This window comes from Candida dubliniensis, chromosome 3 (assembly GCF_000026945.1).
Source record: "Candida dubliniensis CD36 chromosome 3, complete sequence".
In the NCBI taxonomy this organism is placed as follows: Eukaryota; Fungi; Ascomycota; class Pichiomycetes; order Serinales; family Debaryomycetaceae; genus Candida; species Candida dubliniensis.
Window position 1 is genome coordinate 728,219 of NC_012862.1, and position 27,408 is coordinate 755,626.

General features: G+C 35.2%; 13 protein-coding genes and 1 non-coding gene across 14 annotated transcripts, besides 1 other annotated feature; 7 read left to right on the forward strand and 7 right to left on the reverse strand. All coding sequences in view use genetic code 12, as the record gives it.

Moving 5' to 3' along the window:
• Nucleotides 1-212: 212 nt before the first annotated feature.
• CD36_83200 (aminophospholipid translocase (flippase), putative) lies at nt 213-4,652 on the forward strand (the record flags this gene model as incomplete). The annotated part of the gene is made up of 1 exon (XM_002419204.1): nt 213-4,652. One exon carries the CDS (start codon nt 213-215, stop codon nt 4,650-4,652), a length of 4,440 nt encoding a protein of 1,479 aa, XP_002419249.1.
• A 417-nt stretch (nt 4,653-5,069) lies between these two features.
• On the forward strand, nt 5,070-7,862 carry CD36_83210 (subunit of mRNA cleavage and polyadenylation factor, putative; the record flags this gene model as incomplete). Its single annotated transcript, XM_002419205.1, has 1 exon — nt 5,070-7,862. One exon carries the CDS (start codon nt 5,070-5,072, stop codon nt 7,860-7,862), a length of 2,793 nt encoding a protein of 930 aa, XP_002419250.1.
• Nucleotides 7,863-8,184: 322 nt separating this feature from the next.
• Nucleotides 8,185-8,640, forward strand: CD36_83220 (optic atrophy 3 family protein, putative; the record flags this gene model as incomplete). Its single annotated transcript, XM_002419206.1, has 1 exon — nt 8,185-8,640. The coding sequence occupies one exon, from the start codon at nt 8,185-8,187 to the stop codon at nt 8,638-8,640; it is 456 nt and encodes a 151-aa protein (XP_002419251.1).
• A 298-nt stretch (nt 8,641-8,938) lies between these two features.
• CD36_83230 (histone H2AZ) lies at nt 8,939-9,340 on the reverse strand (the record flags this gene model as incomplete). The annotated part of the gene is made up of 1 exon (XM_002419207.1): nt 8,939-9,340. One exon carries the CDS (start codon nt 9,338-9,340, stop codon nt 8,939-8,941), a length of 402 nt encoding a protein of 133 aa, XP_002419252.1.
• A 220-nt stretch (nt 9,341-9,560) lies between these two features.
• Nucleotides 9,561-11,528, reverse strand: CD36_83240 (nitrogen permease regulator, putative; the record flags this gene model as incomplete). Its single annotated transcript, XM_002419208.1, has 1 exon — nt 9,561-11,528. The coding sequence occupies one exon, from the start codon at nt 11,526-11,528 to the stop codon at nt 9,561-9,563; it is 1,968 nt and encodes a 655-aa protein (XP_002419253.1).
• A 428-nt stretch (nt 11,529-11,956) lies between these two features.
• Nucleotides 11,957-13,279, reverse strand: CD36_83250 (branchpoint-bridging protein, putative; the record flags this gene model as incomplete). Its single annotated transcript, XM_002419209.1, has 1 exon — nt 11,957-13,279. The coding sequence occupies one exon, from the start codon at nt 13,277-13,279 to the stop codon at nt 11,957-11,959; it is 1,323 nt and encodes a 440-aa protein (XP_002419254.1).
• Nucleotides 13,280-13,454: 175 nt separating this feature from the next.
• CD36_83260 (N5-glutamine methyltransferase, putative) lies at nt 13,455-14,129 on the reverse strand (the record flags this gene model as incomplete). The annotated part of the gene is made up of 1 exon (XM_002419210.1): nt 13,455-14,129. The coding sequence occupies one exon, from the start codon at nt 14,127-14,129 to the stop codon at nt 13,455-13,457; it is 675 nt and encodes a 224-aa protein (XP_002419255.1).
• A 193-nt stretch (nt 14,130-14,322) lies between these two features.
• Nucleotides 14,323-14,556, forward strand: CD36_83270 (ubiquitin-like protein with similarity to mammalian NEDD8, putative; the record flags this gene model as incomplete). Its single annotated transcript, XM_002419211.1, has 1 exon — nt 14,323-14,556. One exon carries the CDS (start codon nt 14,323-14,325, stop codon nt 14,554-14,556), a length of 234 nt encoding a protein of 77 aa, XP_002419256.1.
• Nucleotides 14,557-14,647: 91 nt separating this feature from the next.
• On the reverse strand, nt 14,648-16,741 carry CD36_83280 (pre-mRNA-splicing factor, putative; the record flags this gene model as incomplete). The annotated part of the gene is made up of 1 exon (XM_002419212.1): nt 14,648-16,741. One exon carries the CDS (start codon nt 16,739-16,741, stop codon nt 14,648-14,650), a length of 2,094 nt encoding a protein of 697 aa, XP_002419257.1.
• Nucleotides 16,742-17,168: 427 nt separating this feature from the next.
• Nucleotides 17,169-17,453, reverse strand: CD36_83290 (DNA repair protein rad50 homologue, putative; the record flags this gene model as incomplete). Its single annotated transcript, XM_002419213.1, has 1 exon — nt 17,169-17,453. The coding sequence occupies one exon, from the start codon at nt 17,451-17,453 to the stop codon at nt 17,169-17,171; it is 285 nt and encodes a 94-aa protein (XP_002419258.1).
• A 727-nt stretch (nt 17,454-18,180) lies between these two features.
• Nucleotides 18,181-18,274, forward strand: tRNA-Glu (TTC). Its single transcript has one exon. It is a non-coding gene; the product is annotated as a tRNA-Glu (tRNA).
• Nucleotides 18,275-19,360: 1,086 nt separating this feature from the next.
• Nucleotides 19,361-20,938, forward strand: CD36_83310 (cytosine/purine transport protein, putative; the record flags this gene model as incomplete). The annotated part of the gene is made up of 1 exon (XM_002419214.1): nt 19,361-20,938. The coding sequence occupies one exon, from the start codon at nt 19,361-19,363 to the stop codon at nt 20,936-20,938; it is 1,578 nt and encodes a 525-aa protein (XP_002419259.1).
• Nucleotides 20,939-22,732: 1,794 nt separating this feature from the next.
• Nucleotides 22,733-24,487: a mobile genetic element.
• CD36_83320 (retrotransposon tca3-like polyprotein, putative) lies at nt 23,060-24,247 on the forward strand (the record flags this gene model as incomplete). Its single annotated transcript, XM_002419215.1, has 1 exon — nt 23,060-24,247. One exon carries the CDS (start codon nt 23,060-23,062, stop codon nt 24,245-24,247), a length of 1,188 nt encoding a protein of 395 aa, XP_002419260.1.
• An 858-nt stretch (nt 24,488-25,345) lies between the features above and the next one.
• On the reverse strand, nt 25,346-25,894 carry CD36_83330 (conserved hypothetical protein; the record flags this gene model as incomplete). Its single annotated transcript, XM_002419216.1, has 1 exon — nt 25,346-25,894. One exon carries the CDS (start codon nt 25,892-25,894, stop codon nt 25,346-25,348), a length of 549 nt encoding a protein of 182 aa, XP_002419261.1.
• Nucleotides 25,895-27,408: the final 1,514 nt, after the last annotated feature.

The following is a 27,408-nucleotide window of genomic DNA, read 5'->3' on the forward strand; positions in this document are numbered from 1 at the left end:
AATTTTGCTAATTTGTTTAATACACATTTACTTGGCCTTTATTTATAATCCTATTTTTTTTTAAAAAGTATTTTATTAGTTAGTGTTTAGATTTTCTTTTTGGTGGTATCAATAACAAGTGACAACTCTCCAGTCAGCTCCCATCATTTGCACCAACCAAATCTAAAGAAAATACCTCACTATATCATTGAAATTTGGAGTGACCATTTGCTATGTCAGAGTCCAAAGATCAATCAACAGACTCCACCAGTTCACCTGGTCTTCAGTCACGTGGGGAGCCTGAACCACCAGGTATTAAGGAAAGGATACATCGATTTTTCTTTTTAAAAGGATTGGCAGATCGACCACCGTATTTACAAGAGATCTATGATAATACCCCTCGAACAGTGTTTTACAATTACGATTTGCCAGAATACATGATAGATTCTCAGGGTCGTCCCATCACTCAATACCCCCGTAATAAAATTAGAACCACTAAATATACCCCTATTACTTTCCTTCCGAAGAATTTGCTTTTACAATTCACAAACGTTGCAAACAGTTATTTTCTTTTGATTGTTATTTTAGGGGCATTCCAGATCTTTGGTGTCCCCTCTCCAGGTTTGGCAGCAGTCCCTTTGATAGTTATTGTATGTATTACCGCTATCAAAGATGCAGTTGAAGATTATAGTCGAGCAGTCAGTGATGCCGAGTTGAACAATTCTCCAATACACTTGTTGACTGGGGTTCATAATCCTAATGTGTTGGTCGACCAGGTAGGACCTTGGAGAAAATTTAAAAAGGCTTGCTCTCGAGGAACAGCACATGTCTTCAAATTTATCAAAAAATGCTGCATTTTCATTTGTGGAAATAAACGAATCAAACAGGAATATGCTCGAGAACAAGTTCAAGAAGATAATTTGGCACTACACAGAGTGTCAACTGTGGTTTCCGACTACACCTATCGATCCCAGGAACCACGATATAGTGTTAGTTCTCCGCGAAGATCTATGAACATTAATCGAAAATCGATTCAGTCTTCTCATCATAGACCTACTGTTGCATTACCCAATTCATTGTTGAATCCAGTTTTGAAGAAAGAAAACGCTCAGAACTCAAGTTCTGTTCGAGCTAATTTCAAGAACAGATGCTGGAAAGATGTGAACATTGGTGACATAATTAGAATCAGAGCCAATGAAGAAGTCCCTGCCGATGTCATTATTATTTCTACATCAGACCTGGAAGGAAACTGTTACATTGAAACCAAGAATTTGGATGGGGAATCTAACTTGAAAACTCGTACAGCATTAAAGTGTGGAGGCAATAATAATTTGAAACATTCTGATGATTTAAGTGATACCAAGTTTTGGGTCGAATGTGACGCACCAAACGCAAATTTATACTCCTTTAAAGGTACAATCCATTACGAAAATTTTGATTCGAACGGCAACTTAGTCAATGAGGATGAAAAAGAAGCCATAACTCCAGAAAATGTATTGTTAAGAGGGTGTACGTTGAGAAATACAAAGTGGGTTATTGGGTTTTGTATATACACAGGGCCAGAAACCAAAATCATGCTTAATTCTGGAATTACTCCAACAAAAACATCCCGTATCTCACGTGAATTGAACTTGTCAGTTATAATTAATTTTGTATTGTTATTTGTTTTGTGTTTTGTGTCTGGGTTGATTAACGGGTTATTTTATCGGCATGATAACAATTCAAGAGTATTTTTCGATTTTCATCCGTATGGTAAGACCCCAGCTATTAATGGTGTTATTGCATTCTGGGTAGCGTTGATCATTTACCAGTCCTTGGTGCCTATTTCCTTGTATATTTCCATTGAAATCATCAAAACGATCCAAGCTTATTTTATATATGCCGACGTTAAAATGTATTATGATAGATTGGATTTCCCTTGTATTGCAAAGGCGTGGAATATATCTGATGACTTGGGTCAAATTGAATACGTTTTCAGTGACAAAACTGGAACTTTGACACAAAATGTAATGGAATTCAGAAAATGTACCATCAACGGGAAATCTTATGGATTAGCTTATACAGAAGCACAACAAGGTTTGGATAAACGTGCTGGTGTTGACGTTATTGAAGAGGCTAACAAATGGAAGATTAAAATCGCTTCAGACAAGGAAGCAATGATGGACGATTTGCTAAAATATTCTAATAATGATCAATTACGAGAAGAGAATATCACTTTTGTTTCGAGCCAGTATGTGAGGGATACATTCTCTGGGGACTCGGGAGATGAGCAAAAGCAGGCAAATGAACGATTTATGTTTGCTTTGGCGTTGTGTCATACAGTTATGACCGAAGAAAATGAAACTGATCCTACGTTACGTGATTTCAAAGCTGAGTCGCCCGACGAAGCAGCCTTAGTGTCTGTGGCTAGAGATATGGGTATTGTTTTCAAAAAGCGCTTGAGAAGTTCTTTGCTTTTAGAAATATATGGACAGGAGCAAGAATTCCACTTGCTCGATATTATACCATTCACATCAGCAAGAAAGCGAATGTCTTGTGTTATAAAGACACCAGAGAATAAGATCATTTTATACACCAAAGGTGCTGATTCGGTTATTTTCCAAAGGCTTAACCCTAGCGAGAATCCAAATGAGCTTGTGCGCAAAACTGCTCTTTACCTTGAAGATTTTGCCAACGAAGGTTTGCGTACCTTATGTATTGCATCTAAAGTATTGGATCCCCAAGTTTATGAAAATTGGAATAGACGTTATAGAGAAGCCAGCTCGTCAATATCCGATGATAGAGAAACATTAATGGGTCAATTAGAAGAGGAGATTGAGCAAGATTTGGTAATGTTAGGTGGTACAGCTATTGAAGATAGATTACAACTTGGAGTTCCACAGTCAATATCTATTTTGAGTGACGCCGGTATTAAATTGTGGGTTTTGACAGGGGATAGAGTTGAAACAGCTATTAATATTGGGTTTTCGTGTAACTTGCTAGAGAATGACATGAAACTATTGGTTGTACGACCTGAATCAAATGACACCGAAGATTGTGAACAAATTGATGCCTTGATTACCAAGTATTTACAAGAAGAATTCCACATTGATGCCAGTTCTCCAAGTTCAGTGGCCGATGCCATAAAACAGGCTAGAAAAGATCATTCAATCCCACAAGCAAAAGTTGCTTTGGTTATTGATGGAGCTGCCTTGTCTTTGATTTTCCAAGATTTGAAAGACCGCCCTAATGACACCATAAGGGTATTACAGGATAAGTTTTTGTTGTTGGGAAAACAATGTCGATCAGTACTTTGTTGTCGTGTTTCGCCTGCTCAAAAGGCTCAAGTTGTAAAATTGGTCAAGACTGGGTTGCAAGTAATGACATTGGCTATTGGTGATGGTGCCAACGATGTTGCCATGATACAAGCAGCTAATGTCGGCGTCGGGATTGCCGGTGAAGAAGGGAGACAAGCTGTTATGTCGTCGGATTATGCGATAGGGCAATTCAGATTCTTGACACGTTTGCTTTTGGTCCATGGAAGATGGTCTTATAAAAGATTAGCCGAAATGATCCCCTGTTTTTTCTACAAAAATGTTGTTTTCACATTAACATGCTTTTGGTATGGTATCTACAATAATTTTGATGGGTCATACCTTTACGAATACACATATTTAATGTTTTATAACTTGGCGTTTACTTCCTTGCCAGTTATTGTGTTGGCGGTGTTTGACCAAGATGTGTCCGATACCATTTCTTTGTTAGTTCCTCAATTGTACACTAGTGGTATTTTGGGTAAAGACTGGTCGCAATACAAGTTTGTATGGTACATGTTTGATGGGCTTTACCAATCAGTAATCTCATTTTTCTTCCCATATTTATTGTTTTATGTTGCATTCCAAAATCCTCAGGGAATGACAATTGACCATAGATTCTATATTGGTGTTGTTGCCGCATGTATTGCTGTCACTGCATGTGACATCTATGTTTTGATGCAACAATACCGCTGGGATTGGTTATCGGTGTTGATTGACTGTATTTCCATATTGTTGGTTTATTTCTGGACTGGTGTATGGAGTGTCAACCCTAATTATTCAGGTGAGTTTTACCGTGCTGGTGCGCAAACTTTGGGCACTTTAGGTGTTTGGTGTTGTATTTTCGTTGGTATTATTGGATGTTTACTTCCTCGATTCACATTTGATTTTTTCACCCTGAACTTCAGGCCAGCCGACGTGGATATTATTAGAGAAAGAGTAAGACAGGGCGCATATGATGACTATCCATTAGGATATGATCCAACTGATGCAGAAGACGTTGAGAGGCACAGATTGTTAACAGAGATTATTAACAAGGATCCCCAATTGTTTGAAAAGATGGAAAATGAATATAAAGAAGAAGAACACGATAAAGAAACACCATTAGAAAGAACTTTCAAGTCTATAAAGAGACGTACTACTATACTGAGGTCCAAAAAGGGAACTGCACAGAGATTGAGAAGAGATACAATCAATGATCAATTTCAAAAACAAATTCCTCTTGATGAATTACGACAACAGATGATCAAGGAAGGTGAATATACATCGGCAAGATACTCGTTGGACAGAATAAATACTACACATGAGATTCCTGGAGTAACACAAGCTGACACACTATTGAAGTACCACACAAGAAATAGTGTAGCTTTGAATTCTTAACCCGCATAGTTGGTTCTGTTCTGTTTTATTATATTATTTGTATTTGATCAGGGTTTGCGTTTTTGTTTGTTTTTTTTTTTCTACTTCTTCAATTTTAACACATTATTTTGATTTCTTCACGTTGCATAGCTTTTTGTTTTGTATATTTATTAATTTTATTCCACATGATATTTGTTTTATTTAGCAATTACTTTGTAGTTTTGTTATTCCTTTTATTGTTTGTGTTTCTAGAAATCTTCAAGTCCCTTAATAGTAGAGATGGATATGCAGCATATAACCAGATAAAACAAGAGTTGAGAACGAGAAAAAAAAAAAATGTAAGACAATAAAGTGAAAATAAAAAAAAAAAGGAAAAACAAATAAAAGCTTTCAACATCTACAACTGACGCATAATCAATTCTTTAAGCACAACCAACAATGTTTGGGTTTTCTCTTTTGACTCCAGGAGACAACGACCATTCTTTTAAAGCTGCTTTGTTGGATTTTGATAATGAATTCAAGTTGATTGCAGACCCATTTTGGAATGGCGTTGATGTGAATGCAGCGATGTTCATGGAAGAGCATTTAAAAGAAACCAATGCAATTTTATTATCACACTCAACAGCAGAATTTATTAGTGGATTTATTTTATTGTTTATAAAGTTCCCAAATTTAATGTCAACTATACCTATTTATTCGACATTACCCGTCAACCAATTGGGAAGAGTTTCTACCGTGGAATATTACCGTGCTATGGGAATTTTGGGTCCCGTTGACACGGCTATATTAGAATTAGATGAAGTCGACAATTGGTTTGATAAAGTTAACTTATTGAAGTATCAACAATCATTGAATTTATTTGACAATAAGGTGGTGGTTACGCCCTATAATGCAGGGCATTCATTGGGTGGTACATTTTGGTTGATCACCAAAAGAATAGATCGTGTGATTTATGCACCAGCTTGGAACCATTCAAAGGACTCTTTTTTAAACAGTGCTTCGTTTATTTCCTCATCAACTGGTAACCCGCATTTACTGTTATTAAGACCAACAGCTTTCATTACTGCCACGGATATGGGATCAGTGATGTCACACAGGAAAAGGACAGAAAAGTTTTTGCAATTGGTGGATGCTACATTAGCCAATGGTGGTGCTGCAGTGTTACCAACATCTTTATCAGGAAGGTTTTTAGAATTATTTCATTTAATCGATGAACATTTAAAAGGTGCACCAATACCTGTGTATTTCCTTTCTTATTCGGGAACTAAAATATTAACTTATGCGTCTAATCTTTTGGATTGGATGTCCAAGAGTTTTACTAAAGAATGGGAGGAATTATCTAGTGTCCCTTTCAACCCTTCAAAGGTTGATTTGTTACTAGATCCAAGTGAATTGTTAAACTTAAGCGGGCCTAAGATTGTGTTTTGCTCTGGTATAGATTTGCGAAGTGGTGATATATCTGCCGAGGCTTTTCAATACTTGTGTAACGATGAACGTACAACAATCATTTTGACTGAAAAGACTACCATGAGCCTTGAGAGTAGTTTAAGCTCCATACTCTACACTGAATGGGACACATTGGCTAAAAAAAGGGGAGGGGGAGAGTCTGCAGACGGCATTGCTGTGCCCATAGATAAAAATATTCTGTTGAAAAATTGGACCAAGGAAATAGAATTGACAGGTACAGAGTTGACAGAGTTTCAAGAGAAAGTGGCACAGAAAAGAAAAGAGAAATTACTAGCCAAAGTAAGAGATCAAAAGAATCAGAATATTTTAAGTGCCGATACAGTAGATTCAGAAGATTCTTCTGATGACGACGAGGGAGACGAAGAACGAGAAAAGCAAAAAAGTGATGATGCAAGTAACTTGTTAATTAAGCAATATCAGTCTATCAATGTTGCAAATTCCAATGTCTCTGCAAACGAAGTGAATCCTCTTGCTATTCATGAAGCATTCATCACAGATCATATTAAACAAAGTTTGGAAAAGAATTTGCCCATTGATTTGAGAATAACTCATAAGTTGAGACCTAGACAAGCCACGTTCCCCTACTTTGCTACTTCACACAAACAAAAATTTGATGATTACGGAGAAGTTATTAATATTGAAGACTACCAAAGACATGATGAAGTTTCACACAGCAAAATCATAATGGAGGGTAAGCGAAAATTTGATGAAAAGAGAACTACCAACAATAGAAGAAACAAGAAGCAAAACAAACAGCAGGCAAATAAATTGACCCCACAAGAACAAGTTAATCGAAAATTGCTTCAGAAATACCTAGATACATTATCTAATCCCAAAAAAAGAGTTGGTTTAAACTATGGATCAAAGAAGAAAAGTGAAACAGGAAAGTTGAAAGTTAGATGTGGATTGTCATTTGTCGATTTATCTGGTCTTGTAGATTTGCGTTCGTTGGGGATTATTGTGCAGGCACTAAAACCTTATAATTTGATTTTATTGCCAGATTATACACCATTGCAAAATTTGACTCGTGTGCAAGAGTTTTTCGCTAATCAACAAAATGAACAATTGCAAGAACAAACAAAAAAGAGTTTAGCCCAATCATCAAGGTATTTATCTCTTGTATCGATAAGAGATGGTCTTTCTAGTGCCATGTCGCCTTACTCAAGTGGTAATATGAATGTTATGGTTGTCCACGACAATGAATCAGTTAAAATTGGGGCTGAATCAGAGTCAGGAAGCATTGGTTTAAACAACTTTGAGGTTAATTTGGATGATTCTATTGTCAAAGACTTGAAATGGCAGAAGATTGGCGATGACTACAAAGTTGCTAAATTATATGGAGAATTGGAGCTTCAGAATCAATTTCCAGTTACAAAAAGGATAAGAACGGTACAGGATTACATTAATTCAAACACACATTTCTCATTAAGAAAGTTAGATAACACCACAGCTGTGAAGAGACAGGAGACAATAGCCAATCAAGTCCAGGATCCAAAAATACGAGCATTGATAACAAACGGACCCAAGCTAGCTATAGGGAACATTCGATTACCAGATTTGAAAAAGAGATTGCAAAAATTGAATATGACAGCTGAATTCAAAAGCGAGGGTACGTTGGTAGTGAATGACATTCTAGCAGTGAGAAAGATCGCCTATGGGTTAGTAGAAAGTGATGAATCTGGTGACATAGTTATAGATGGTAATGTTGGTCCATTGTATTATAAAGTCAAAGAATGTATAAGGGAAATGTTAGCATATGTATAGGAAGCATAGTAATTACAGCTCATGTATATATAAATGTACAAGTTTTTTCTAAAAAAAAAAAAGAATACTCAAACTAAGACTAAGAAGAAAACGTTCGTACTAAATTTGGACGGAATGATTTGCACTATTCTCCCCACCACTTTTGATATGAGCATTTTTTTTCTTCTGCAAATATATTTGGTGTGAATAATTGTGTTTGGACTAGTTTCAAATAATTATTATTGCGCGCCAGTATTGAAATAAATTTGAAATCGCTACGTTTGCTAATTCTGGCTCCTTCTTTTGTCTTTACTTTATATTTCAGTCATTTTATTTTCACGTCATGAGTGGTCTTGCTTTGAAATTTACCTCTCTACTAGTGAGGACGATTGCAAAACCAATTGGTAATGCAATCAAAAGGCAAGCAAAAGACCACGAAAGATTCAGAAGATTATGCATTAGTTTTGCCCAAAAGATGCATTCTTCTGAAATAAAATTGAGGATGTCATTATTGGGGGAAAATAAAATAAAAGTGAAGCCATTGAATGATAACAAAGCCATTGAGCAAGGTGCAACTTTTATATCCGAATTTTTCATATTCAGTGTTGCTGGTTCCTTAATTTTCTACGAAAGCTATAGAAGTCGAAAGAAGGCAACCAATGAGCGAGATGCATTGGCAGATGACATAACACTGTTACAAAGTGAAATTGAAAAGATTAATAATAAGCTTGAGGATATTAATATCAAGTTGATTGATTATAAAGTTTCAGCATCATCCTCAGAAACCGCTCCTAAATAGAGGAGTCATGTACATATTTGTAAATAAATCTATAGCAAACATATTCACGATATACATTACATTATACAATACAATATAAAAGGAAACAAAAAATAACAATAAGAATTGATACTAGAAAACTTATACAAAAATACAAATGTAATAAAAAGACACACCAATCAACCACCCACCCACCTGGTGGCATAAAAAAAGGAAAAACAAAATTCAAAACATTATAGTACAGCTTTTTTTAAAAAAAACAAAAGGATAAACATAAGAACAATTTGAATCATTCCAATCAATCTTGTTCCATTTTGGTTTATTTTTGGCCCTTCTTCTTTTCAACTTTTAATAATAAGGCTTTATTAATGTGAGGCAACACACCACCATAAGCGATAGTAGCTTTAATCAAATTGTCCAATTCCTCATCTCCTCTAATTGCCAATTGCAAATGTCTTGGTGTGATTCTTTTGACCTTCAAGTCCTTGGCAGCATTACCAGCCAATTCCAAAACTTCTGCTGTTAAATATTCCAAAACGGCAGTCAAATAAATGGCAGCCTTGGATCCAACACGAATTTTGTTTTGAACATTTCTTCTCAAATATCTCTTGACTCTTCCCACTGGGAATTGTAACCCTGCTCTAGCTGAATGTGATGTAGATGATTTGGCGATTTCTGAGGATTTTCCTTTTCCTCCATGCACTTTTCCCTTCCCAGACATTATGTTTTGTTTTGTTTTTTTTTTAAGAAGTAGTGTTTGTTGTGGTTTCGTGAGAAAAGGAAAAAAAGAAAAAAAAAAAAAAAAAAAAGAAAATGATTTTGGTGAAAGTGCGAACTGTAAACAAACTAAATCGCAACAAAGAAGGAAAAAAAAAAAAAAAAAAATTATAATCAAATTTCGGGTTGAAATCAGCCAATGCACACTACCCCCTCCCCCATTTTTAACTGTTGACTATATTTACAGCACCAAAACTTTCAATTAATTGTTCCACTTCAGCTCTTGATTTGTTCAATTCGGTACAAATTGAATCAAATGATTGAAATCCTTTTAGCATTTTCAATAGGTTTGCCTTAATTCTATATTCTTCTTCATCGATTGCGTCTTCTTCAATATCACTATAATAGGAAGATGAAGATACTCGGGCTTTTCGTTCTGATATTGGAATCCTATTGTTTATAATATGACCATTTCCATGGAATTCTTCAATGCTACTATCGTCTTCATCATCGTAGTCACTGCTCTCATTCTCCAAGATCACATCATTCGTAGAGAACCTTCGTAAATCATGCTTATCACTTTGGCTATAAGCAAAACTCACTTTTCTTTTAACGTCAGTTCTGAGAGTTTGCTCGTTCACTTTTGTTTTTAACAAATTATCGTTGTGGCCAATTGAGACAACTCTCTTGGGTTTTTTCCTTTTGAGATTTCTTAACAATTGATCATATTGGTCAGTGTCATTTCGCTCTATTGCTCCAGTAAATGAATTGAGTAAGGGATAAGTGTACACTCTGTATATTATTCCCCTTAAAACTCCAAAATTAATAAAACGTCTAATATCAATATTTCCTAGTATTTTTTTATGTTGCAAGTACCATTCCTTAACTGTCTGGCCTTGGTTAAGCGATCGGTATAAATAAAACAACGTCGTCTTTGTAGGAACTTTGACATCAGCACCGATAGTCATGGGTGGTTTTGGTGATCTTGACAAATAACTATACTTTGTGTATGGAGAAACAGACGAAGTACCGTAAGAGGGTCGATAGTTATATGTTGGTGAATGTGCATCATTTCCAGGGTGTGGCGAGTGTATTTGAATAGGTGTGTTGACATGTGAGGTGTTATCCATACTGAAATCTGCGGAGACCACGTAAGCTTGACATTCTTCGGCCATTTTCCCGTCATACTTTAAAAACTCCCCAATGTGATTGGTTGGAGCATATACATTACCAAACTGGAAAATATCAATCACTTCAATACACTTGTAATGCATTAAATGTTGTATGCATTGTTTTGTTAACAAGTAGTTTGCATCAGCTAGCTCACTTATTTTCTTCACCGAATTTAGCCCATTGATATACGGTAGTATTTTGATCATTGTTGGATCCCAATTAACATCTACTAATGAATTCAACCTCACAGTTGCTATCGGCACCTGATACGCCTTGATATTTATTGGAGGTGGCAATATAGGAAATAGTTTGATATCCACAGAATTTGAGGTATCCAATGGTATACAACACTCTGAGTAATTATTCAAGTCTTGGTATATCTGTTGGATCAAAGATTCAATAGATGACAATGCAATTTTTTTAGTTTTTGCAAAACCTGGAGTGCTGATTGATGTGCCATTCTGCCCAGTTTGTGGGAGAAAATGATTCTCATTTCCCGCCTCATCAAAGGCTTCTCCAACTGCAGTATCTGGAGACAAAGAAGACGATATTAAAGCCTTGCCGCTTTTAATCACTTTATCTTTGAAAAACGAATTGTCCTTGTCCAAACTACTTAACATAAAACTTTGCTCTTCTAGGACTTGAAACATTTGACCCATTCGCTTGATTGCAGATTCATAAGGAGAAACGTCTCCCATGTCATACCTAAACACGAAGCAGAAATTAAAATTAAAAGAATTTCTGGCGTAATGAGAACTCTCCATACTCACAGGATAACCAATGACCTTATACTTGTCAATTTTCAAGGATATTAGTCTGTTACATAATTGGGGTTTCGGTATGACATAATTCTTTATGGTGTCAAAATCAAATAATCCACCATCCCTAATACTTGTCGAGAACCTTCCAGTCGAAATTGAATTTTCTGGAAACTGATGGACAATTTTAGTACCCTCGATAGGATGGAATACTGAATAAAAAATGGCCACAATGGGAATGAATCCATCTGATGTTTCCATCGTAATACCATGTACGCAAGAATGATATGTCCAAGTATGCGATTATTATCGAATGTAACATTTTTTTTTTTTTTTTAGTTCCTCCCCCCCTCCTTTACTGTTAGGTTTGTTTGGCCTTTTTGTTTCTTGCCACACACACTCTAACATGGCTTTCCTTAAATTGTAGCTTCAGAATGTTATGAAATCAAGAGTCGTTCCGAAAAGTTGTCGCTATGTAAATTAAAATCAAAACTACATCTCCTACTGCAATACACTAAGTTTCTTAAATACACATTATACTCATGTAGACATTCTTGAGGTGGTTTTGTGGTGACAGTTGAGATATCACTGCAGAGAAGTGTCAATTCAAGTTTGCTCCAGCTAAAACTTTTGGCTTGTAAATATTGAGTAATGAGGATACCCTCAGTTGTTCATAATTTAGACAAATTTTACCTTGGAATATTTGAAGGTGGGGGTGGAGGTGGGGCAGTAGAAGAGCCAGAACCCTCGTTTTCTGTTGTTGAAGAAGCCTTTGAATTACTTTCAGTACCTGAAGAAAAATCAAATGCAAGTCGTACATGAGGAGGAGGAGGGGGAGGGGGTGGTGGTGGTGGGGGTACCTGTCCTATATTTAGACTCACACTAGTAGCAGAAGCAGAAGCAACTGGTGGTGGTGGTGGCGGCGGCGGAGGCGGTGGATGAACTTGTTTCAGGTTTTCTGTATTAGAAGAAGGAGGGATTGGTGGAGGAGGCGGTGGTGGTGGCGGTACATCAGTTCTGGCTTTCTTATTTGCTGTTTCATGTGTATTCTCAGCATTATCTTCAAATGGACGTTTCCCGGTATTCTGCTTACAATCTCTGGCAATGTGGCCAATGTTGCTACATATTTTGCATACAATCTTTGTGATGTCCATTTGCTGCTGTTGCTTCTTCTGGTGAGCTTCTGGATCAAATGGTTTTGTTTCTCTCAAGGTCCCATTCAAAACAGCAAGCTCTTTCAACTGATCACGCTTCATAAAGTTCATCCCCTGTGGCGAATAAATGAGCTTGTCAATAATTTCATTAACTAATTTGACTGCCTTAGAGATCTTGAGTGGAGAGTCTGCCGTTATCAAAACATGCAAGTCATCTTGAATGTCAGTTCCACCTTGCGATGAACCAAAGCCATCAGAACTCTTTCCTTCTTTGACAGATCCCTTACCTCTGATTTGCAACCGTGCCCCACTATCTTCTTGTAGTTTCTTCAATGTATTTCCTCTGGGGCCAATCAAGAATCCAACAAAATTAATATCTGGATAGTCCTTCACTGGCACATATAACCTTTCGACAGTTCTGGATGGTCTGCGGTAGTTGGATGGAATCATATAGTTCTTTATACTAGAAGCAGCCAATTCAACTAACTCATGCCTTTCCTTTTCCAATGCCTCTGTGATTCTCCGTTCTCTGGTATTGGTTCTATTACCATTCTTGTCGTACTTTGGAGGTGGAGAAGGGTCTCTTTTGTAATGATCAGTCTCGTCCACCTTTGCAGAGGGTAATACATCGACTATTGACTTGTGTTGTTGCTTGGCCACACTCAAAAAATTACTGATTTCTTCGACTCTAAAGTATCGTTGGTATGCATCCAATTGTTCTTGAGTAAGATGACCAGTAATCACAGTATCAAAAGATTGTGCCCCAAAATTGGCATATCTCTTTGGTTTTCCAGACCATTTTGTTTCACGTTTACGGCTAGGTGGTGGTCTAGCTGGTTGTCTTCCTCGATTTGACATTGCTTGCAAAAATAAAAGGGTGTGAATAATAGATTAACGAAGAGCACTAAGGAGAACTGAAAAGTATCAATCAGAGTTAACCGATTCAATTTTTTTTTTCCCTCCCTCACTGACACCAACTTTTTTTTTATCCCCTTCTTCTACAGAAATTCATATTTTTACACAAGTCCAATATCTATATTCTAGTGAATTTTAACACGCTCAATACTTCCCACCCAGCTTTTCTATTTATGACTACTTCAACATTCCAGCCTTTCAGCTGCATCACTGAGGCAACATTTTCTGGTTTATTCCTTGCGCAAAATAGTATATAAGCAACACCACTCTTACTTAGAATATTATTCAAATTATTCAAAACCTTCCACGTGATAACCATGCCATCTTCCCCTCCAACCAAAGCTAAGTCTAGCCACACAGGATCGTTTTTAGTTTTTGGAATATCTGGAATCTCTGAGGATGGAACATATGGTGGATTAAATATAAGTAAATCGATTTCTTGCTCTTTAATGGCAGCAGTAAGATCCATTTGTGTCGAACCTAGTAGGCAAATTGAGCTTCCATCATCATTATTGTACTTTACTGTTTGTAAAACCGTTTTGCATGCATGTGGGTTAATATCTGTTGTTAAAAATATGCCGTTTTGAACTATATGTTTAGCAACAAATGCAGTGACTATTCCTGAACCAGTTCCAATTTCTGTAACCAAAGGTATACCAGTTTTGAATTTACTTTGTAGGTAGTCCTTTTCTTTCTCAAAGCAGTCTAATAATAAAAATGAATCTTCAGAAGGTTCGTACACTTCTTCGTAGTCGATATTCTTTACTGTTGGAGTAGGCAACATATCTTGCATGAAACCATTTTGAAAGAAGGATGCAGAAAAGAGAGAAGAAAAAAAAAATGTGTTTCAAAGTTTACCTAATATTCCTGAGTTGTCTCAGCGCCAAAAAAAAAAAAAAATAGACTTAGAATAAACCAAACACCAAACTAATCAGTTGTTGTATTCCATTAACTGAAACCCCACGCCATCACTACTTTTACTGAAGATGCAGATCAAAGTTAAGACTTTAACTGGACGTGACATGCCACTTGATGTTGAACCCCAAGATAAAATCATAAGAATTAAAGAAATGATGGAAGAAAAAGAAGGTATTTCACCAGCACAACAGAGACTAATCTTTAATGGTTCACAGTTGAATGACGATCAGACTGTTCAAGAGGCCGGTATCCAAGCAGGAGCTTCTTTACACTTGGTTTTAACTTTAAGAGGAGGTAATTAGAATTGTATATTGGTTTTGAATTCTACACGTTTCATTTTTTTTTTTTTTTATTATTTTATTTTATTTTATTTTATAACTTACCGAATCCCTATTAGTTTTCTTGAGCCCATTTCTTAGCATTAGCCAAAAACTTGCTCATTTTACCAGGTAGTTTTTTGGTTTCGTCGTCTGGGAAAATATAATCGATATATTCTTCCTCGATAGAACCAACTGTTCTCCGTTTTCTTACAATTACAGGCAATCTTTTGGTGACTTTAGCCAAACTTTCGTCTGACCCATTAACCTCTTCAAAATCTCGCCAAGCTTCAATTATTACCAATCGACTATCTTTGTCATCTTTATCTTTGAAAAAAGTCATAGCTTCTTCAAATATCTTTCTTGTGTTCTCAATTTGCAGCTCGTCCACTGTGGCTTCAAATTCTTCATTGTTACCTTGTAAATATTCTTCCAATTGTTCGGGTGAGGGTATACTCGATTCAAATAAGGCAAAAGAAATCCAGTTATGAGCGGTCGGGTCCTTCTCTAATAGAGCTCGGTAAAGTTCTCGGATCTTGTCGTATCGCATTTCTTCTTTATAAAATTCAACTGTTATCTCAAACAACCTTTGTAAATTAAAACTGGAACTATATTCTGGATTTTCAGATAATTGGCATGCAGCAGATAGTATCAGTTCACATCTATCGTATTCTTCAATTGATGACTCAAACTCAACATACTTTTCAACAACAAGTTCAGACAGTGAAGTTGTTGAAAGAGATATTTCTAGCCATTTTTGATAGAGCAACCTCACACGGTTCCAGTCTCCCAACTTTTTTTCAAAATCAATGTAATATTTGAAAATCTTTGTTTTGGGCCTGTTTATGCTAGTTTGGCCAATTGCACGGCCCAAAATCTTTCGAGCTTTAGCCAATCCATCCTCGCTATTTCTTAATTCAAACTCAGAATATCCAATCCACACTTTTGCAAAAGTAAACAGCTTGTGAGGTATAACTTTTAAGCAATCATTCCATATTTTTCTCGCTGAGTCAGGGTCGTTATTTGTCATTTCCTCCCAAAACGCGTACCAAATCCAGAACATTATATATCGCCTCCATTTTATGCTTTTATGTTTATCATCAACAACATTTCCTGTCACTTTTTTAAATGCATTTTCTAGATCACTTTTGTTCAGACTATTTTGTAATAGTGTCATATATTTCCACCAGGAGTCATAATCATATGGGTCGTTTTGGATTTCTTCTTGATATTTTATTCTTCGCTTTAGCAAAACACTTTGCTCAATGGAGTCCTTGCTTCCAAAGGTTTTTTCAAACTCCACAAATGCAGTGTAAATTGAACTTTTGGTTTTATCTGAAATCTCCAATTTATTATTTTGATTGTCTAGTAGTAATTTGAAAATCTCATTTGCTCTACCCAGCTCCCCACATGATACTTCCCAACTAGTCCAATTAGAAATTATGATGGCAACTTCGTCATCTTCCAGTTTATTCGAAAGTAATGTATCTACGGCCGATTCAAACACAGCTCGAATGGTCTTTACGTCGTCTCGATTGTTTTCCATTTCGTACTTGATCCATTTATACCATGTCCCTGCATTTGGGAATTCATAAACGTATTTCTTAAATATTTCTCGGACATTCTCTTTTTCTTCATATCGTGCTTCAAAGTTTATATACGCATCCCAAGCAGAAGTGTCGGGATGCCAATCGAGCCATCTTTCAAATATTACTCGCACCATTTGATAGTTTTTAAGCATTTCTTCTGTTTGCACATATAAAAACCATAGCTTATTAACTCTAGGTAAGGTATTGATGGCCCTTTCCATTAGATTTCTGGCATGGTTTATATTCTTGTGTGATAACTCGAGTTGAATATACTGTATCCAAAATGGTATGTGTTGGACATTTACATCTAAAGCCCTTTCCAATATCGATCTTGCACGTGGAAAGTCATGGTTATTTTCGATTTCCCACTTGGCATAACGTGTCCATTGGCCTAGGTTTAGTCTATTTTTGTTGATATGTTGCTCGAACTCCTTTCTTTTGGTTTGTTGATAGGATTGTAATTCTTCAGTATCCTGGATTGTCTGTCGTGGTGTGGTGAATTTTGATTTACTCTTTTCAAATGCCACATCAAGAATCTCTTTGCTTGTGACCTGGTGTTCTCTGGTTGATGATTCGTTCATTGGGCAAACAAACGACAAACACTACCAATATAATGAGATGAGTATAGAGGGTTGTTTATGGTTGACGCATCGGGCTAGTTTTTTTTTTTTTTTTTTTTCCTTTATCTTATTCAACTTTTTCTCCTGGCCGTTGGTTTAATATTGTTTCAGTTCCACAGTATAGATTCAGTAAGAACTATGAGCTATGTAGTTGTCTACGTAGAGCTCTATAAACAAAAAAAACACCATCATGTGGTTTTGTTTACACATTGAATTGTTACCCTCTAGTCGTTATTTTTTCAGAAGTATAAATATAACATCAAAAGATGGTAATATACATTGGCTTGTGTTTTTCTTCTAAACTATAGTATGTGGAATATATATAATTAACTATAAGCTAGTCATTCATGCATTCAATAGATTCTTCTTGATTTGGGATGCACTAGTTTTATTCTCTTTTTATCAAATCCAAATTCTCATATATGGTGTTTGAAGCTTTGTACAACTCAGAAGCAGTGACTCCGTTCTTGCTTGTTTCATTATCTTTTAACTGTTGTAACATAAGTCTTACTTTCTCCTTTTCTTTTAATCCATGTAAGCATTCTTCATAATCTTCAAATACTGGTTTGCATTGTTTGACAGATGTAGTGTCAGCAGATGTCACACACGACATCCACGATTGAAATTCATAAAAGCATCTTCTTGTACCTCCTGATCTTGAGTATGGTTGCATGTTGTGAATTTAAAAGAAAAAAGTAGTACTGGTGGATGGTGATTGTAAGTATCTATAGAAATGCACTCTTTTTCAGTTTGGATTAATATTCTGAAAAAGCTAATTGGCTCAACAGAAAAACAGAAAAAAAAAAATAGTGCTCCAACTATTAAGAATAATGTTGCACGCACGACCCTGGCCCCTCCATCTTTTCCATGTCTATAGAACCAATGAAAGTTATTGGGGGGAGGTGTAAGCTAATGGGCAGTTAGCAAGTTGTGGCTTAATATCGATGGTTTCAACAAAAATGAATTTGTCGGTTAACCAATTCATAATTTAGTGGCCAAATAGAAACAATGAGAACAGACACAATTCTCTGACAGAAATAGATCTACTTTATATTTATTGACTATATTTTATTCTGGTTGGTTGTTGACTATTGCAGTTTTCTTTGTTAGTCTTCAAGCACTACTATCTAGTTCTGGTAGGGTGTAGATAAGTTTTAGAATTGGTAGATTTGGTTTTGAAGACTTTTTTGTCAAAATTAATGCCAAATTTGAAAAATTTGTTTAGAAACATATTCAATGTATTTATTTGATATCTTGGAAACTGTAACAAAGTGCAAAGCTTGTTTGTATAAAAGTTCAAGCCGTGTAATCTTTGACACATAAGAAGTACTTGGTAAAAAGAATTTTTCAAGTAATGTAATTTATATCTAAAACCGAAAAATTTCAAACTCAACAAGTAGTCCGATGTAGTGTAGTGGCTATCACGGTTCGCTTTCATTTCTTTCTGAGGAACAGAGCGCCGAGCAAACCGGGGTTCGATTCCCCGCATTGGAGCTTTTATTTTTTTGGTCACACAAACCAAGAAACTGAGAAGACATAAACGTTGTTTGTGACTTCTTTTTTGCATATTCTTGAAGGAACAAAAAAAGAAACCTTGAAGATAGGATTGAAATATTAGAGTATATTAACAGACGCAGCAACACATCTGTATTTAACATAATATAAAACCATCATCGCAAAAGGAGGCGGTAACAGAGGACATGGCATTATTAATTAATAATTACCGATTTAAATAAGAAAAATATAATAATCAGCATGTATAAAATGATGAGTCATTTACTTGGTTGTTAAGAAATGTTTACTTGATTACTATTGCTGCAAAATGGATTATCAGTTTTTCCGGAAAAAAAAAAAAGAAAAGAACAAATGGATACGATAAGATACAGAACAAAAAAAATTGCTACAATCATAACATTCTCTTTATAAACGTATATCGTACCAATTGATATTATTCATAAGATAAACCCAGGAGGAAACATTTAAAAGAAATCAAATCAAATATGGGGGTCAGGTTGTTCCAACAATAAAGATGAACAGCCGTAAACTATCGTGCGACTTTACTGTGTCCGCGAATTGGCTAAGTTTGTAATTGTATATTCATATTGGTTTCAACATGCCTTACATAGTTATTTCCCTTTAAAAAAGGAAGTACTTAACACTGATACTATCAACGAATACTAAGAACTTTATATTAAGCAGGTTGAATAACAGATTTTGAAGAATGCTCCTAATTAAAGCGCACGGCACTTTGTTGTTGGGACTTTGTGTCAAACAGTAACAATAGTCCCAAGGCAATCAGGAGGTGGAATCTAATAACAAGAAAAATGTTGATTCTATTTTATCAAACGATTTCTTTCTTTTTTTTTTTTTTTTTCGAAAATGTCAAGATGAGAGGCTAAAAAGAATCGTAGGGCCCGAAAACCGACGAAATAAACGCCCTTGTGATAACATCGAAAACAATTAAAGTATTCTAAATTAAAAAAAAAAAAAAGTAATCTTTAGTTATATCTCTATATTTCTATTATATTTTGAAGACCTCTTTACTACAACTATTTCATTTTTCTTCATTAACACCATATCATGGCAGAGAATTACGATTTAGAGCAACAAGTAACCAAGGCACTGAAAACCAACTTTAATGTGGAAAAAATTGTGATTGATAAGAGTAATGATGAGGGAGATCCCCTTACAACAACCATTGAACAACCGCCAACCAGTGATTCCTCATTAAAAGCAACAAATTGGGTTGATAAAATCGGACTTAAAATAAATGCTGAAATCAGAGGTATCGAAAGAGTTCCTGAATCTGAACGTCATGACAATTCATTATTATCCCCCTTCTTAGTGTTTTTATCACCAAATATGGTCATTAGTGGGTTGTCAATTGGATCATTAGGGCCAGTAGCATATAATTTAGATATGAGGACAAGCATTGTTATAATCACAATATTTTGTTTCCTTGGAAGTATTCCTGTTGGGTTTTTCAGTGCCTTTGGTATGCGTTTTGGTATCCGTCAACAAATATTATCAAGATACTTTACTGGCAATATCATGGGAAGAATTTTCGCTTTGTTTAATGTCATCTCTTGTATTGGTTGGAATGCGGTTAATGTAATTCCTTGTGCTGAGCTATTAAACTCTGTTGGTCCATTACCTCCTTGGGCTGGCTGTTTGATCTTGGTTGGTTGTACATGTATCTTTGCGGTGTTTGGTTATAAAACTGTTCATTTGTATGAAAAATATTCTTGGATACCTAATTTTATTGTGTTTATGATCATTATTGCCAAATTCTCTCAAACTCATGCATTTAATTGGGGTGAAAGAAAATCTGGTCCAACTGAAGCTGGTAATGTGTTGAGTTTTATATCTGCTATATTTGGTTTTACTGTGGGATGGATTCCCCTGCTGGCTGATTATACTGTTTATATGCCTGCAAATACTAATCCTTGGAAAGTTGCCTTTGCCATGACCACTGGATTATCATTACCAGCAATGTTTACAGCACTTTTGGGAGCAGCAATAGGAACAAGTGTGAACTTAAATGGATCAAGATTTGAACAAGCATACAATAAAAATTCAACTGGAGGATTGGTTTATGAAATATTATGTGGTGACAATAATAATAAAGGTTATCGATTTATTGTTGTTGTGTTTGCTCTTGGTGCTATAGCCAATGGTATCCCTGGATCTTATTCTTTGTCTCTTGCCATCCAATGTATATGGAGTCAATTTGCTCGAGTACCAAGAATCGCTTGGTGTATTTTGGGAAATTTGGTAGCATTGGCATTTTCTATCCTGGCATATTATAAATTCCAAGATACCATGTCGAATTTTTTGTCAATTATTGCCTATAACGTATCGATTTATTTGAGTATATCCTTGACGGAACATTTTATTTATCGTAGAGGATTTTCTGGGTATGATGTTACTGATTTTAATAATTATAAAACCATGCCTGTTGGAATAGCTGGAGTTGTGGCATTTTGTTTTGGGATTTGTTCTACAGTGCTTTCAATGAACCAAACTTGGTACCAAGGAGTCATCGCAAGAAAGATTGGTGACAATGGTGGTGATATTTCGTTTGAAATGAATATTATGTTTGCCTTTATTGGTTACAACTTGGTTAGACCATTTGAATTAAAATACTTTGGGAGATAATTAGAAACCAATACTGAAAAGTTTGAAGATTTGTGTATTGTGATTGTATATTTTTGGTAAGATTCATTTGAAATTAAAAATAAATGAAAAAATCCAGAGAACAGCAAATACCCACCACTTAAAACTTATCAGAACCGTACTGATTTAGTTCAAAACTACTTTTGAATCTGCTACTACTATTGGATTTTGAACAGAACCAAGCCGTAAAGATAGCACCGAAAATGCCAACCATGAGAGGATAATCCAGTGTGTCATGTGGCATCGAAGTTTTAGAGTTTAAATTTGATTAAAGAACAAAAGAGCTCAGATTGAGACTTCTTTCGTTATTCAAGGAGTGAATATCAGAAAAAAAAAAAACCAATTGTGATGCAAATATTTACATAAATTTATTTCTTTATATTATAAACTTTACCAGACCAAAATCTAAATTGAAAGTGAATGGAAATTACATAGCTGTTGTTGTGGTTACAGTCGTCCTTACAATATCCTAGCTTTATAATGTGGAGATTTGTTTTTGCATAAAGGTTATTTGAAAATCAACATATAGTATAGATGTCTGGAGTCAATTCTTATACATAAGAAATAAATAGAGTTGTAATTGGAAGAATTAAATAATAAGTTTAGGAGAGAAAGAAAAGCTTGTCCAAAAAGTGGAGTTACTATTTTAACCTATGATTGGTGATCGCCAATGGCTTGCATAAAAACAATGGTTGCCGGCTATAAGTCGCCGAAATAAGACTTACCAATATAAACTTTTAACGTAGTTATCAGGAAGAAGTCAAACCTGTGTTTGTGTAAATGTGAAATATTCAAATAACAATGTCTACTGCCCAATGTTTAAAGCAGAACCGAGTCACATAAAAGTAGTAATAGCAACAGAAATTGGAAATCTCAACGAGTAATCAGTTCCCAACCATTTCAACATTTTCAACGATCGTTGCGTTGGCCCGAAAATACGACCCACCATTACTACACCTAGAAACAAATAAAATAAACATTAGCGGAATGTAACGACAACAACGACGAGGGGGTTGGGTTAGAGCTAGAGTTTCTGGTTTGTCGTACCTTGTTTGGGGTTCTTTCCCCACGATTGGAATTACTTGACTGTTCCCTCTCAAAACTCCTCTTTTTTTTTTTTTTTTGCTCCGCTTTCTAAAATGTAGTATTTTTTTTTTTTGGCAACCACCCTAAGAAAATAATAAAACAGATTTAACGTTGTAATAAATATCCAATTTCTGTGGTCAATGCCAATAATGTTACGTTATATTAGATTTTGTATTGTAAAGAAAATTATAATTATGATCTAATTAAACTGCCATTTGAAAATTATTGGAAAACTTAATCTAGAACGCAACAACAACAACTCACAGACACTAAAAAAGAAAAGCAAAGTGTTTCTGCAGCATCACCATCATTCCATACATAAAACATCTACCTATATGAAACAAATACAGACAACGTCATAGCTTGAGTCTTTCCACAGTATATGCGAAGTTCTAGAACTACTTTTTGGTGGATACACATAAAAAAATGTAACAGAGAATCTAGGTTGATCAAAATCAAGCCTTGTTACCACGCTATAGTTAGCTCTGCTGGATCTTACATCCAAACCCCGTCATCATCATCCCTTCTCCACCAAAAAAAAGAAATTTGTTAAGAGTAGCTTATAATACTAAAAATGCCTGATTAAGATAAAAGTTTGAAATAGTTGAAAAATTCCCCATATAATACGTTGTTGTTGTTGTTGCCATCTCAACAATAAAATAGGGGAATGATTTACTAATTATTAGAAGTTGTTGTAAAACAGGATCTGCAATATTTTATGTGCAGTCCTTTTGAATTCAACTCAGAGAGTTCGACGAATCCTTTATAATTGCTAATTTATTATTCTCTATTATATACTACTTCTCTTTTGAAAGACAATTCACATTTTATTATTTTCAATTATTACATACTGATAATTAGCTTCGAATCTATAGAAAGTTAGAGCAACACATATTATCCGTCGTAATATCTAAATAATAAAACCTAGGAATACTTCATAAAATTAATTTTCTGGAACTTTATTATCAACGTTAAGAGAAACTTTAAACTTTAAGCGAATTTCTGCAACCTACCGTCATGGCTAGAAACCAGAAGAAACAAGAACAGGAATCTGTTCCTGAAACCCCAGCTACCACTTCATCTGCTGCTGAACAAGCTGCTGGACAAACTATTGATCAAGGTCCTGAAGCCCAAATGTTTGTTACTGCTGACCAATTTGCGGAATTTCGTCAACAAGTGATGGAAATGTTCAAACAGCAAAGCGAAACTATCACTAACCAAATCTATAAGGTTATCAATGAGACCAATGCTGCTCAAGCTGAAGCTATTGCCGTCAACCGTGAGAGAGAAAACGTTTTGGATGAACAAGCCAAACGTATTGTCGAGGGAGCCCAGGAAAAATTCGACCATGTTGATGAGCATGTTGACGCTCAAGCTGAATTTATTCAAGCCACTGCTCAAAAGGTTGATGAATTGGCTGCCAAAATGGAGAAACAACGTTCCAATCCAACCTTTGGTCATGATAATGATGCTCCTCCAGGTCAATGGAATGTTCCTCCAACTGCTGACCATGCTTTTGGCCCACCGCCATCTCAGGCTTATGGTGCACCTCCTAATGAGTTTGGTTTTGAACCTTATGAGGACGAACCTTCCCCAGTCTCCCCACGTGAAATTGCTGCCCAAATTCGGAGGGTTATGCCAACGTTCATGGTCCAAGCTTTTCCCCCTCTGCCACCTGAAGCCGAATTTATTGAAGAAGTCGCCATGCTTCGTTTACACGAGCTTGTCGTTAAAGGGAAGAGTGTGGATAAGCATAACGATGCTAAAACTCAAAAAATGGCTTATCAAAAAATGATGAGTGCTCCATTTGGTATTCCAGCTAATTTTCAAAAAGGCCAATGGGTATATCGTAGACGAAAGAAACTGGCCAAGAATCAATATAATTTCGATGGTCCTTTCCTTATTGAAGAAGTTCGAAATAACAATAGCTATATCATTTCTCGAAATGGAAAAAGGGAAAAGGGAACTTATCACCATGACATGTTAAAACCTGCTTTTGCTCTTGAAGATTCTCCAATCACGGCTTTATCAAACTTTCAAAAATCCATGCAAGAAATCGAACATCGTGTATTAGGTAAAATGTTCGATGAGATTAAGGTACGGGTAATAATGTTGTCGGATATTATGAAGAATAGAAAACCCGTAAAAATTGACGCTGTGATGACACATCCTCAATTTTATGAGAGAGAGAGAGTGATGTTGTAAAACAGGATCTGCAATATTTTATGTGCAGTCCTTTTGAATTCAACTCAGAGAGTTCGACGAATCCTTTATAATTGCTAATTTATTATTCTCTATTATATACTACTTCTCTTTTGAAAGACAATTCACATTTTATTATTTTCAATTATTACATACTGATAATTAGCTTCGAATCTATAGAAAGTTAGAGCAACACATATTATCCGTCGTAATATCTAAATAATAAAACCTAGGAATACTTCAAAGTTTAAACAGAGAATAAAAATCTTTATAAATTCTTTTGAATAAAGTTGTTGGAAGTGGTGGTGGTGGGCAGTGTAAACTTTGATGAGTACTATTTTTATGGGGGGGGGGGGGCACCAGTCGTTGTTGTGGTTGTCTAGTCGTACTGTGACCCCTCTCTGTATAAAACCAATTTTAGACAATAGTTAAACCATAAAAACCAAAATTTTTAGTTTTTCTCCCCCCCTTTTTTTTCTTTGGTTCGGTTATTCTCTTTTTCTGCTCAACATCGGTTACGTTGACTACCGCCACTATGCGGCCACAACCCCCCCTCGATTGAAAGATCTCCAAACCAATGAATTTTGCATTTGCATTTGCATACACATACACATGGGCCCATGTTGTGATAAGAATGGTAAATTAGACTTGTATAGTTAACACACCCTGAACCGTGGAGGGGGAGAAGGGAAAAGGAGTAGTAAATTATCCTTATTCTTTACTTTATCTACAGCACTATTACGCAATTGATTCGACAATATATGCCATACATAGTTTTAATACCAATGATGTATAGAAATGAATGAATGAATGACTGTATTGATATGATATATGTATATGTTATATAAGAGTTATAAACGAAATTTGAAACAACAGAAAACAAAAATTGAACTTTAAAAATCATAATTAATCTCTTGTTCTCCACCAAATAAAAATCCTTTAAATAATCAAATCAAAAAATAAATTAAAAAAAAAAAAGAAGTAACCTAACCCAAGCCCGATCCAAACTATAACCGAATCAATCCAGAAATGAAAAAAACACTATTATCATTATTATCTTTATTAGTATTATTATTATTATTATTAGTAGTAGTATTATTATTAATAAGGAATATTGGGGGTGAAGTTGTATAACCATTTTTGATAATTATTTTGAATCAATTTATTGTTTTCAATAATAATTAAATCATTATCATTCAAAGCGTTACCATTAAATAAATCTCTGGTGCAATTATGACTATTATTGTTGCTATTGTTTAATTTTTGCTTGCATATGCAGCATTCATATAGAAATTGATCATCATCGTGTTGATCTTGATCTTCATTTGCAAATGTAGAATAAGGCGAGGAGGAGGAGGACGATGAAGAATTGTATGTATAAGAATAGTAAGGTTGTAATGGAGAAGTCGACATTTGTTGTGGCAAGACTAACGGCGAAGGAGGTAAAGAAGATTCATTACCACTCGCTATAATTGAGGTTGATCTGGAGCTTGTCAATGCAGGTATATTTGTTGTTGTAGTGGTGTAGTTATTGGTATTTTCATAATCAACATAAGAAGATGGGATATTGTCTTCCAAGTTCATTTCAAATATGTCATCATCGTAATAACTACTGTTATTGCTAGTAGTTGAAGTAGTTGCGTAAGCCATGCTTGGAAAATTTAATGACTGTAGTAGTTAAAAATCAAATAATACACGGTAATGTTATTTGATAGTAATAATAGTAGTTGATGTTGTTGTTATGAAAACAAGATCAAGTGTTTTAGTTATGTAAAAGATAAATTAAAAAAAAAAAAGAAAACCAAGAGAGAAAGGATTCAAGATAATTTTCAAAATTTGGGGAAAGCAAGGAAAATTAGGTTGAATTTATATTAGTTTGTTTAAATTATGTATGAGTAAAGAACGTTGCAAAAAATTGTCGCTGTTTTTTAGTTAACTGTGCATAGTTGATAATATGACACAACTTTATTATCAGTAAGAAGAAAAAAATTCAATCATACAATAATAATAATAACAACTACAGCAAAAAAAAAAAAAAACTGTGTAAAAAAAAAAAAAGAAAAAAAGAAAAAGAGTCACAAAAAGTGTGGTGGTGGTGTCACACACACAACTTTTGGGAAGAAGAAATGTCTTTGTTGGTGGTGTCTGTATATGTGTGTTGTTGTGTAGGTGGGTTTACTTTCCCAAAAAACTAAAAAAGAACAATTGTTGTTGTTAGATTTCTTTTACTTGACAATAAGTCCATTCCTCCATTCTCCCCCTCCCCCTAAAATTCCACTTTCTACTACACTATAACTATGGATTATTGGTTAAAATTCTACATTCTACATTTTTTACCTCATTAACCTTAACAGATCATTCTCTTTGACTTGATTTAGTCCATTTGTTGACCCACAGTTTTTTTTTTTTTGGGGGGGGGGGGGGGTTTGTTTGTGGCTTCGTGTCTAGTTTCTTTTTTAGCAAGTATTTTCATTTCATTATTGCAAGATAAAGCACGAAAAAACTAAAATGATCCTCGCGCACGTGCAATGTGTTTCAGTCAACCTCTGTTGCTATTTTACTCCACCACCACCACTACTACTACGACCACCACATATTTACAGACCACTATTTCTACCTACAGAATGTGGATATACATGTACGTTCTATTGTGGTTCCAGTAACCACCACAACAATGGTTCTACTGCATTTGACTTGACTTGTTTTGTTTGGTTGCAGTTTTATTAACCTATAACCACTATACAACAAGATAACTAGAACAAAAACACAATTCATAACCACTGTTGTGTACTAGTGATAACCACCGAAGTACGATCTTATGAATAATAATAAAATGCGCAATTCTCTCCTTGTAATTTTGTTGTTTATCGTTACTGGATGAGTTATAATTACCGAATCTGGAATTGACACAATGGTTTTTATCTCACACTTTTTTTTTTTTCAACCTATGAGCATATTTCTTCCCTTCCAAGTAGTGACTCAATTAGCAATAGTTATAACCAGTCATAGAAAAAATTTTTTTTTTCTTCCTTTCTGACTCTTTTTTTGCTCTCAATTTTTAATTATACAATTTGAGTCATATCAGTGATACAGTTTTCTTTACAAAGTCTGTCCCTCTGTCACTCTCTCTCCGGATATTAAGTTCCAGACAGACTCAACTCTTT